At 39.1% G+C, this 13,048-nt stretch overlaps 1 protein-coding gene across 5 annotated transcripts in view; it reads right to left on the bottom strand.

Moving 5' to 3' along the window:
• SERGEF (secretion regulating guanine nucleotide exchange factor) overlaps nt 1–13,048 on the bottom strand; it is a 225,808-nt gene that overhangs the window by 201,272 nt on the left and 11,488 nt on the right. For 4 of the 5 annotated variants that reach the window (XM_012456543.2, XM_064365129.1, XM_064365131.1 and 1 more), the window contains exons 5-8: nt 12,116–12,176; nt 8,729–8,842; nt 6,172–6,234; nt 1,792–1,950 (exon numbers count right to left, since the gene is read on the bottom strand). In XM_012456543.2, the coding sequence (XP_012311966.2) occupies nt 1,792–1,950; nt 6,172–6,234; nt 8,729–8,842; nt 12,116–12,176 (397 nt within the window). The remainder of the gene's footprint in view (nt 1–1,791; nt 1,951–6,171; nt 6,235–8,728; nt 8,843–12,115; nt 12,177–13,048) is intronic. The other variant, XM_012456544.2, reaches the window with a different exon arrangement.

Below are 13,048 nucleotides of genomic sequence, written 5' to 3'. Positions count from 1 at the left end.
CATTCTGAAATGTAGTAAAATTTTATTATAGGTCTATCACTCCTAGTGGACAGTGGACTCCTTAAGGGCAAGATTTACATCTAGTACAAAGTATAGTACATAAAAAGACCCTCACCATTTGTAAGACGGATGGATGATAAAGTTTTCCATCTCTATATTCTTAGACTTACACCTATCTACATATTCTAGTGGGAAGATACAGCCCATGTCTTTTCTGCTCCATTTCTCCAAGGCTTAAGACATTGCTCAATAGGTGCCTAATAAACATTAACCTATTTGGTTGGACTCCAGAATCCAAAGAGACAAAGAAGCTTTCTGTTCATGAACATTTAAGTCCCAGGAAAGAGGTCAAAAATCCTAGCTATCTACCCTGTCTTGTATGCATTTGTGTATGTGTAGTCTCTTTTAACTGTAAAGAGTTTGATGCAGGACAACAAGCACACCCTCTAATAAGCAGTGGAAATACAGAAGTGAGCAAGATTAATCTTGTGGCTTCCCACGCAGAGCTTATTGTCTGAAACAAAAGACAGATATGAACAATTGCACACACACACAAAACCTAGCTACTAAGCTCAGTGAGTCTCTTTAGGAAAAGGTTCTGTAGATAAGCCCAATCTTCAAGCAATCTGAATCTCTTTGAAGAAAGTGATGACCTTCCTCCTAATGAATGACACACTTTCCTAAGAGCATCCTCTAAAGCAGTAATATGGAAAGTTTATTATACATCTTTGGTATACAGCCCTCTATTTCAAAATGATCATGAAATGTTTTAAAAAACCAATTAAAAGCATCATAGATATTACTGCCCATAAGTCTACATTGTGTATAGAAATGTATAGTATGTGTGACTTACCAAGGATAGCTGAAGCTGACCTGAAAACCTGCAAAAACCAGAAACTCCTGAAATAAGAGTCACTAGGTATTTGGGAGTCTAGAGATGTGTGTGTAGCTAGCAAGCAGGACAGGAGTAGGCAAGAGGACTCCTGAGGACCCCTGACGTTCAGAATACTTTGACATGATAACAGATCTTGGGAATTTCAAATTGGCTGGGGAACTCTGTGAAAATCAGCAGGCAGGAAGGCAGAGATGAATAGAGGCCATGAGAAAACAAAACTGAGGACAAAATCAAGAATATGAAAGCCAGGAAAGAATTGCCCTAAGGGAAAGAAACAAATGAAGATTCAAGAAAAGATGAAGACGCCAAAAGCTGTATGGCATGATATAACATCTGAGGGAATATATGAGATGGCTGAACCAATACACGGAGTTTACTAGAGTCAATAAAAGTTTAAATCGGAATACCATGCCAGCTATGAATCACAATAATACTCCTGCCTCAATCTTGAGATATTTATCTTTCACTTAACATTTTCTGATGCTTTTAATTTAGACTTAGACAGAAATGCAAATAGAGGCATCTCCTCAGCTACGACAAAGTAAGGACTTCCTTACTTCCCAAAAAGCTGGGCAAATTTCTGGATGATGCTTGTTGCAATGGATCCCTTCCCAAAACCTCATGACTAGAAGGAGTTAACCTAACCCAGGCTTGCCTTTTTGGGTACAAACCTGTGACCCTGAGAGGAAAAGCCACATATCTGGCTGATGGCAGAACTACATCCCAGTACCCCCATCTCTGATCCTTAAGTTTTCATCAATAAAAACCCTTAACCCCAAGCTTAATCCCCATCTCTGATCCTTAAGTTTCATCAATAAAAGCCTTAACCCCATGGCTGCTTAGCAACTGTCCCCCAGCTGCTCTTACCCACCATAAGCTCTCCGCTACTCTCTCACCTGTCTGAGCAACCAGGTGTGTCCACCCACTCCAGACAGCAGTGACCTTTTCATTCTGGAAACAATGTGCTTCTATTTTCTGAGGTACAGGAAGGAAAGCAGCCTTAGTAGCCAGTTGCCCATGCTTGTTGCTTCCCCAAACATACACCTCTCCAGCATCTTAAACACACAGAAGGGGAACAAAAGAGGCGAGGGAACATTAGTCCAAAATGATGGAAAATAACAGAAGTCTAAAAAATAAGTGGTTAAAAGAAGTTGTTTTACACTTACACTACAACATTGAGTGGAACCAAGCAGGATACAAAATTCATGTACAGCATAATAACATATTATAAGTTTTTTCAAATTCTATACATAAAAAACAAGACCAAATGTTCTTAGTAGTTTTAAGAAATAAAAATGTATTATTTTTCTTTTCATTTTTTCATTCAACAAATATTTATTCAGCATCTACCATGTGTATGAAATACATTTCTCTATTTTCTACATTTTTAAAATATATGCCTATACTAACTTTTGTATGGAAAAAACTGCTTTAGCTTTTCAAAATAACAAGTTAAAAGATACATTGCTTAAATTTTTTAAACATAAGATTATTTCACTGCATGCCCTGACTAGCAGAAAATATAATGCTGTAGAATCACATCTGGATGGCACTTCAGCATGCTTTAACCTCACAATAAATCCTGTGATATAAGCAGGAATGTGACTGACTGACATTGTGATTTAACAGAAAGAGAGCAAATTCAGAGTCAAGTGACTCTGGCTTCTATTCCTGGATCTGGTAACTAGCTATTGACCTTGGACATATCACTTCCTCTCTAAGCCTTAGTTTCACCAGCTGAAAATTGGAAGGGAAGGCAGTTGGTCTAGAAGGGCAGACAATATGACTGAAGACACTGGAAACAAGAATAACTGTTAGGTGACTGTGGCAAACCAGAGGGTACATGCCTATCTAAAGGGTATTCACATTCAAAATGTTTTGTAAATGAAAGCCATATAAAATGGGGCCATAGGCTATAATTTAGACTATGCCTCATCAGTTTATGACTCCTCAGCTTTTCCAATCCTTATAATCTAAGAATCTACAACTGCACTATCCAATACAGCAGTTCATCACCTACATGTGGCTATTAAACACTTGAAATGTGGCTAGTCCAAATTAAGATACATTGTAAGTAAAAACACACAGTAGATTGCAAAGACTTAATGCAAAAAAGAGTGTGGCTCATTATAATTTCATATGGGTTACATGTTGAAATGATACTCTGGATACACTGGGTTAAGTAGATATATTATTAAAATTAATCCCACCTGTTTCTTTTTATTTTTTGATTTGTGGTTCATATTATATTTCTATTAGCACTGTTCTAGAAGATAAATTAATCAAGGCTGGAAGATGTTAAATTACTTTTCAAGATCACATGGTTAATAAGGAGTCAAGTAGGGACTAGAGGCCAGGTCTTCTGCTTTCACTGCATTTTGTAGCTTCCCAATAAAGCTTTATAGTATTACTTGCCCTAGGGCAGTCTAGTATATAACCAAAAACTGATGGAAAGTCAAACAACATCATTTAACGGCATTAGACTAAGGTTCAGAAGTCTCCAGTTCAAGTTCCATCTGCTACCAGATCACTGTTTGACACTGGGCACATCACTTCACATTCTAGGTCTGTTTCCTCAACTCTGAAATGAGGGAGTGTAAATCAGTGAAGCCTTTTTGTCATTTGGGTGACCCTGCAACACTGACATTCTGTAGTTCTATGAAGTGAATTTGGTGTATTTCATTCCCAGAGAGAGGGCAACCTCCCGAAGTTCATCAGGGTATGCAAAGTATAAAGATCTCTTACAAGATAGCAAAGAAGCCCCCTGAGCAAAGTATCAATCCATTAAGTGGACTGGTGAGCTACAAAGATGCCACTGATGATGAAGCCTGTGTAAACGACTTCACTTACCTTAGTACATCTAAACCATCTTTTTGAAAGACAAACTGTCTTCCAGATGAGGATCATTATGCTGTTGCCTCAGCAGATAAAATTAAATTCTGCTGCAATGCCAATTAGTTACATAATCTACAACCACTCCAGAGAAAAGGTCTAAAGAGCACTGAACAAAATTCAATGTGTAACAGCTTGAACTAGGTGAAGAAAGAAAGGACTAGCAATTTTTTTTTTTTTTTTTTTTTTTTTGAGACAGAGTTTTGCTCTGTCACCCAGGCTGGAGTGCAGTGGCACAATCTCAGCTCACTGCAACCTCCGTCAGCCGGGTTCAAGTGATTCTTCTGCCTCAGCCTCCCAAGTAGCTTGGGTTACAGGCACATGCCACCACACCTGGCTAATTTTGTATTTTTTAGTAGAGATGGGGTTTCACCATGTTGGCCAGGCTGGTCTTGAACTCCTGACCTCAAGTGATCCACCTGCCTCAGCCTTCCAAAGTGCTGGGATTACAGGAGTGAGCCACTATGCCCAGCAGGGCTATTAAGCTCCACAAGTTTTAGCTCACTTTCAAAATATCAAAAACCATTTCACTTTGTGAATATACTAAAAATTACTAAATTGTATACTTTAAATGGTGAATTTCTTATATATAAACTATATCTTAATAAAAATATTCAATATCTATATATAAAAAACACCATAATAAAAGTGCCCCACATATGAAATAATAAATTTGCTACCAACAAGAATTTTTAAGAAGTTGATGTTGGCAAGCAATTAGATAAGCTCTAGGTTTACATAACATCAGTTGTTTCAAATTAATTAGAACAAAAGAGAAACACCTTGTAGTGTACTTTTATTCTCAGAAAAGAATGCCTTCTCCATCCCTCATTGACTATGGGGTACAAACACATCATATCTCACCCTAAGATCTCCAGTCCTTCCTCTGTAAAAGGAAGGGAGGGACCAGATACCCAGTGGAGTCCCTTAGAGTTGGCATTCATTCCAACTCAACACTTTTAACAAATATTAATATATAAATCTACCTGATATGAGACACAAGTTAAAAGTAGATGCTTTTTTATTAGTTGTTTTGAATTCATTAAGTAACAAATTATCTGCAGCTCAGAATTTGCAAAGCATTTAAACTCTCACATTATGGCTCCTATACTCTTGAAATAACTTAGTTGGACTCCATTGCAAATTTCATGTCAAAGAATGCATATCATTAATTTACATATATTATGGACACACCTGAATTTCTACATAAAAACATTAAGTATGGAAGTCCCTCTTCTTTGCTTAAAAAATCGAATACATTCAACTCTGTGAGGTCTTACCAAACAAAATATTATAAAACCTAAAATGCAATAAAATAAATAAATAAATAAATAAATAAATAAATAAATAAATAAATAAATAAATAAACAAACATTAAAAAAATAAATCTCTCAACTGTATAGTCTCCAGTCTACCAGCAGGGGTCAGGGCAATGTGGGCCAAAGAGAAGGGATAACTCACTTTCAAGAAAATGCTTCATTGCCTTGGAAGGAAAAGTCACTAGACAGTTTATACTGTATTGGCTCGGTGTTTCAAACGGAAGGATGAATGCACAGCCAAAGGGAGAGATACAGTGTAGGATTAAAAAAAGCTAAGATAGAAAACAGACATATCAAAGAGATGAATTAGAGAAATTAGAGAAATATAGAGAGAAATACATAAATTAGAGAAATATATAACAAAATAAAATAGATTCACAAAAATATATATCTAGAGTTAGATATATAGATACATAGATTAGATGTTAAGACACAAAGATGAAAGATAAATAAAACATATATAGGTAAACAGAGTAGATAGACAAATGGAAATTGATAAATGGATTAGAAAGACAGATGGATAAAATACTTTGACATTAGACAGCTAATAATTATACACAGGTAGAGAGCTTAGACAGTTATAATATACACCAAAATAGATTAGATGGATAAGACAGTAGCTTCTGCCCTCATAATCGTAGGTATATGAGAAAACTACAAAGAACTCATGATTATATAATACACTGTGTTATTCATATATGTTATATATAAATTTACTGTTGCTTATATGATTTGACAACCACCATTACCCTGAGAGGAAGATATTATTATCCTTACTGTGTAGTTAAGAAAGCAAACTCAGATGAAATGGAAGTGAGCCTGTATTTGCTGTCCATGATTTATATGTATTATATTTAATTCCCATAACTACCCACAAAATCGTTTACAGACAAGAAGATGGTCTCAGAAAGGAAAAGTAATTTGCTGAAGAGCATACCAGTGGTAGTGTCAGAATCCTAGCTCCAAAGTCTATGACACTCCCTCTGAATTTCAATATCTCCACTTCAGGTAGTCACATACAGAATCCTGAATGGTACGTTACAATGTCAAAGAGCTGGTACCTACCTGTTAACGAAGCTGAGTGGTCTGAGCCAGCAATAACACACATTGCTTTAGAATTCTCTAGACCTACAAAAGAAAAAATTTTCTTTTGAATTACATTTATAACAGAACAAAACGGGCAGAGAGGGGACTCTCAGCTAGCACCACCTGGGTGTGGGAGAGACTCAGCCAGTGAAGGCAGGCCTGAGTCAGCAGCACTGGCCAAGAAGATGGCTGGCACTGTAGGGAGCCTGGTAACACACCAGGGGATTAAACAATCAAGTAAATATATTCAGGATAAAGGAGCCAGATTCATCACTCCCAAAGTGGGGAGGAAAGGTATAGATATGAAAAGGGAAAAGGCTAGAATCAACCATGTAATACTGGATAGTAATTGAAAAAATCAGTATAAATTCATGATTTCTAGTAGAGAAAAATACACTTAGGTGTCTGTACGTAAAAATGTGTGTGTCTGTGTGTGTGTGTGTGTTTCCTAACTCTAGCGGTTGAGTGGGTCTAGAAGCAATGACATCTCATACATTCAGCTGCTATCAGATGCAAGCACTTAAATAACCCCAAGCCTCCTAAGAACACACAGTCAGAACCAGATTTTGAACTGGGCTCCTTTCTCCAAATTCAGCACTTTTCCTTCCTTAATTACACTGCTAAAAGTGGAGACAGACTGTGCTGACATGCAGTCTAGCATGCAGATAGATGCAGACTTATTCCGTAACTCTTTTTTCTGATACTTCTTTTTAATTAATCACTGTCTTAATAAAACGGTCCTCACACCTTCAAGTGTCCTCTGGAATGATAACAGGACAAAGCAGATGTTTTCACCCACCTTCACCAGAGAGGAAGTACTGAGCCCCTAGTGGCCAGGTGAGGAGGGGACAAACAGGGTTCCAGCTCCAGAACCTTTGGCAATGAGGTGACTACGGGAGGATGAAAAGTGAAAGACTTTGAGGACTAGAAGTTGATAATCCAGTCTAATGTCTCATCAGAAAATTCCCCCAAACCAACTCGGAATCTAAGCTGTGCTCCACCCAAACAGATACCAAACAGGTTGTTTAAATAAAATAAAATAAAAAACATTTATTCCTACTAATAACAGGTCCTGTGCTAAAATATAGAGCAAAATGACACACAGTTTCCACCCTTTAAAAGTCCATAATCTTTAGCATATGAGAAAACATACAGACAATTCGTAATAATACAATATATTATGCCATCCATGCATGTGAAGCTAATGCAGTAAAGGCTAGAAAAGAAAAGGTCTTTACTGAGAAAGGTGTATCTGAGCTAGGCCTAGAAAAATTCTTAAATTTTTCCCCAGAGGGAACACAAAGAAAAAGGCATTTCAGGCAGAGGTAACAGTTTGCCCATAAAAATGAGAAGGCAGGATAGGCCAAGGGAGAAGTGAACACCTTGATGAAGAAGACAAAAATGTCTGAGAAGTCTAAGTTTATATTATACATGTTTCTAATGTCATATGAAGTGGACTACCTGTCCCACATCCTATGCCTCCTTCTCCTTTCTAAGAGTACCCTCCCCAGCTCAACCCAGGGTTTCAGGGAAGCTAAGCCCACCCCTAGCTGAAAGAGAACACCTCCAGGACTTAGAAAATCAGAATGATCCCAACACTCAATTACATCACTCCCACTGCAACCCACCCTTCCCTATTCTTTTCCCACCCCTTCCCACTACCCTCAAAAGTCCCTGCTTTGTTCCAGGTGACAGAAGAAGTAGTTATGAGTCTCCTGTATGAGTTTTTCCAGCCAAGCCTTGGTAAACTGGGTCACGAAGTAAAAGGAAAAAAAAGGGAGAAGAGGAGGAGATAGAGACATGGTGCTGTATACAGAGGGAGAAAAGAGAGCAGAGAGAAAGAAAGAAAGAGAGACAGACAGAGGAAGAAGGGTAGGGGGAAAGAGAGGAAGGAGAAAATACAGACCAAATGACCAACAGACCTATGGGCAAAACACATATTACCTACTCCTCATATCTTCACGTAGCAAGATTTCCTTATGGGAACACTCCTGGCCCCCCGTCTACATCCTCACTCACTCCTGCTTCCTTTTTGGGAGAACGAACTGGCCATGCGAGGCACAGTCCTCCTGGGTTCCCTCTTTGGGGTGTGCCTGCCTGCAGAGAGGGTACACCCTCATGTCCTCTTGGTCAGGCGTTAAGTTTAGCAGGGCCCACTCTACACATCTACCCCAGTGCTTCATGGGTAAATTCAATCTGAGATTCAGAATTAGAGGCTCACTATGATGATATACTGTCTTCAAACCCCCAATCATGTCTTCCAACCTAGCTTTTAACAGTTCTAGAGTTACCATTTCAATCTCCACCTACCTGACTTGCAACTATTCCTCAATGGGCTCCAAATTCTGGCAGCAAAGAGGGTTGCTTCTACTGGGCCCACAAAAAATGCTAGCAAGACTAACAGGCCAACTAATAGAAAAAGTTAGAGAGATCAAGAAATAACAAAATCAAAAATCCATTTAACCCTCTTCTGCATGTCTATGTCTCTACTTCCTGACAAAGAACAAATATAGGACTAAAGAAATAAGGGTCTCACCTGTCACTCTGCTCGGTTCCTTTGCTGTGAAAAACAGTGGAAGAGTCTGCCCAGGGCACAACCGTCGTCCACATGATGCCAAACCAGTCCCCCACTGGAACACGATGCCACTCACTATCCAACAGAATGGAAGAGAAAGCAGAGAAGGTACACATCAGGATAAGACTAGATTGCTCTTTGAACCTCACTGCTATGAGAAATTCCCAATTCTTTCTCAATTAATGTGAGTGTTATGGAGAAGCTCAATTGCTTCAAGAAGTCCTATAACTGGTCACAGGGATTACCATCAAGCCAATCACAAATCTAGTCCTCAGGACAGACTAAGACCATCAAAGTAAATTCCAGTACCACATAACTTCATACAAAAAGTTCCAGCATACTCCTCCAGAGTGAAATCAGTGGAATGACACCTTATTCATAATTAATCTGAAAAGGTAACTCAGACCCCAGACATAGCAGAAAAGAACCTTGAAGATCATCAAATCCATTTCTCACATTTAGTAGAGGAGAAAACTGAGGCCCTGAAGAGAGGATGTGACTTGTCTCCCCACACAGGAAGGTAATGGTGGAGAAATGCCAGGACTCAGCTCTCCTAACATCTAATGTAGTACCCTTTCCACAACACCAAGGTGAATTCAAAGATTCCTAATTGCCAAATAAATACAAATGTATGACTGCAAGATAGCTTCTTAATAGCCATGATTTCAGTGGAATGTCCTTTTACTTTCACGCCCACTGAATCTAATTCATGTACCTATATTCTGAATCTCATACAAATGCAAAGATGAAAGTCTAGATATTTGGTCTATAGTTAGGTGTATGCAACTAGGATCCATCACTCAACAGCAGCATTATAGTCCTGCTCCTTTGGGAGTATCCTATAAACAGCAGTCCTTTTTCAGGCTGTAAACAGACAAGCCTGTTTTGTAAAAATAAGCTATGACCACTGAGCACAATGTGAGCAAAGCACAGTGTGGAAATAAAAACTTACAATCTCTTCAACAAATTGATTGCAAGAGGAAAAAAAAGGAAAAAATTTATAGATTAAAAGAGACTTCAGATAGCTAACAAGAGATTAATATCCAGAATATATAGAGAACTCCTAAAACTCAACAACCAAAAGAAGCAACTCAACTAAAAAATGGGCAAAGAAGTAATTCCAGCACTTTGGGAGGTTGATATGGGAGGACTGCTTGAGCCCAGGAGTTTGAGACCAACCTGCGCAATATAGTGAGACCTCATTTCTACAAAAAATTTAAAAATTAGCCAAGCATGGTGGTGTATGCCTGTAGTTCCAGCAGCCCAGAAGTCTAAGGTGGAAGGATCACTTGCACCTGGAAAGTGGAGGTTGCAATGAACCATGAACACACCACTGCACGCCAGCCTAGATGACAGAGCTGACTCTATCTTAAAAATACATACATATACATGCATGTGTGCGTGTGTGTGTGTGTGTGTAAATATTTTTGTGTGTGTGTGTGTGTGTGTATATGTTAGCATGGGAAGAACTATGTCCCCCTAAAATTCAGGTGTTAAAACCCTAATGCCAATGTGACTAGATTTGCAGATAGGCTCTATGGAATGCAATAAAAGTTAAAGGGGGTCATATGTATAGGGCCTTAATCTAATAGGACTGGTGTCTTTATAAGAAGAGGAAGAGACATCAGAGATCTCGCCCTCTCCACAGGCACACCCAAAAAAGGCCATGCAAGAACAGAGCAAGAAGGTGGTCACCTACAGGCCAGGAAGAAAAAAAACTCACAAGAAACAAATCCCGGCAACACAACAATCTTAAGACTTTTAGCCACCAGAATGGTGAGAAAACAAATTGTTGTTTAAGCCTCCCAGTTTGTGGTATTTTCTTATGGCAGCCCTAGCAGATTAGTACCATGGTACATCCATACCAAGGAATACTACTCAGCAATAGAAAGGAAAGAATTTGTGATACACAACTTGGATGAATCTCTAGGCAATTATGTTGAGGGAAAAAAAACAACCTCAAAAGGTCAAAATATACTGTATAATACCATTTATATAATATGTTTGAAATGACAACATCATAGAGATGGAGAACAGAAGAGTGCTTAGCCTAGGGCTAAGATGTGGATATAGGCAGGTAGAAGTGGATGTAGCTATAAAAGGGCAACATGAAGGATCCCTGTGGTAATGAAACTGTTCTGTATCTTGACTGTATCAATGTTAATATCCTCATTATGTTACCATACTATAGTTTTGCAAGATGCCATTAGGGGAACCTGGGAGGAGAACACGTGGGCTTTGTCTTATTTTTGAGACTGCATGTGCATCTACAATTAGCTCAAAATAAAAAGTTGAATTTTTCTTAAGTGTAATGAATGCTAAGCCCAGGACTATCAGCACAGTGCGGCACTGAGCTCTTCCTCACCTCCTCTCTCCTTCCTCCACTCCACAACTGGACTCATGAAGCACTTGAGCCTCAGCTGCCACAGCCAATTAGTGCTGTCCTTCAGTTCAAAAGGAGTGAGAGCAGAGAAAAATGAAAAGGGGAGAGATAAAAGGGTCACTGTTCTCCCACATGCTACCTTCCTGCCCCTGCTCAGTCCCACCACCCATTCACAGTAAAGGAGACAAGCTCACTTGAAGCTTTTAAATTAATAAACATTAAAATCCATTAGGAAGGCAATGCAGTTCCCAGCAAAGAATATAAGCCTTAGGCTCCAAACCATCCTAGGCTCTGATCCCAGCTCTACCTTACTCCCTGTGTAAGCTTACACAAGCACTTTAACTCTGTGCCTCAGTTTCTTAACATGTAAAATGTAATTCGCATCACTTCCTGGTTGTGAGAATTAAATGAAGTAATTAAATCAACAGCACCTAGCACCATACCTAGAACATAAAAAGCTAGAAAACTTCATTTCCTTCTTCTCTACCTGCAGAAAGAAGTCTTTCCCACATGACTTCTGCCTTATGTTCTCCTTTTAATCAGAACCACAATGCAGCAGGACCCTTTGAAATATTCCTTAAAGGGTTTTTCTCCTAAGTTCAATTTCCTCTTATTACAGACCTATTTTAAAAAGGGGGGCATGGGCTGGGCACAGTCGTTCACACCTGTAATCCTAGCACTTTGGAAGGCCATGCAGGAAGATTGCTTGAGGCCAGAAATTCAAGACCAGCCTAGGTAACATAGCGAGACCCTGTCTCTACAAAAATTCTTTAAAAGTTAGCACGGCATGGTGGCATACACCTATAGTCCTAGCTACTCAGGAGGCTAAGGCAGTCAGACAGTATGGGTTCAGGAGTTCAAGGCTAATAGCAAGCTGTGATCAAGCCACTGCACTCCAGCCTGGGCAACAGAGTGAGACCCCCATCTCTAAAAATTCTTAAAAAATTAAAACATAAAATGGTCACCTGTAGCAGCTAATGCATGCCTCAGTCCAGCAGCAATACAAACAATCTTCTCTTTATGGAGCTGTCAAAGTAAAGAAAAGGATTTAGATCTCAGAACCATCCATCTACAAAATTTTATGTAATTTATACCCAAATGCAATGCAGTATGGTCCTCATTATGTGTCTCACTGGTTTAAGGCAACCACTCCCCACAACACTTCCACCCTTAAATACCTCTATATTTATCCCTAAAAGAAAAAAATATATCTTTTAAAATACTGTATCACAATACCACATGACAACAACTCTCAGGGCTGGGAGGCACTTACAAGGTCATCTAGTCCAAGAGTTAGTAAATGTTTTCTGTAAACAGACAGATAGCAAATATTTTATAGGTCATACAGTTTCTGTCACACTACTCAGCTCTGCCATTGTAACATAAAAGCAGCTTTCAACTATTCATCAATGAATGAGCATTGCTGTGTGCCAGTAAGACTTTATTTACCAAGGGCTCAAAGTTGCCCAAACTGATCTAGTCTAATCCCCATCCAAAAACACCCCACCAAGTGGTCATCCAACCCCTGCCAAACACCTACCTCCAGTGACGCAGGGATCACCACTTCCCCAGGTGCGTGCTCCATCTTTGCACAGTTCCATTTATCTCTTTAGGTGGAACCAAACCTATCTGCCTGCAGCTTCTGACAATGCTTTCCAAATATTTGAAGACAGTTGTCATGTCCTCCCTAAGACATCTTGTAGTGGTTTTAAAAATAGGTCCTCAAATTCTTTGCTACTCCTCCCTTCAAGATGTAGCTTAATACCCCTCCCCTTGTGTGGGCTGGACTTAGTGACATGCTTTTAATGAAGAGAATGAAGAAGCAATGAGTGACTCAGAGACTAGGCGAAAAAAGGCACTAAGGCTTCCTGCTTAGCATCTCTCTCTCTCTCTCTCTC

Source organism: Aotus nancymaae, unplaced genomic scaffold, assembly GCF_030222135.1.
Source record: "Aotus nancymaae isolate 86718 unplaced genomic scaffold, 86718_ANA_hifiasm-v0.15.2.pri h1tg000059l, whole genome shotgun sequence".
NCBI classification, from domain to species: domain Eukaryota; kingdom Metazoa; phylum Chordata; class Mammalia; order Primates; family Aotidae; genus Aotus; species Aotus nancymaae.
Note: the sequence above shows the minus strand (reverse complement) of the source record. Positions and strands in the feature narration are given on the sequence as shown.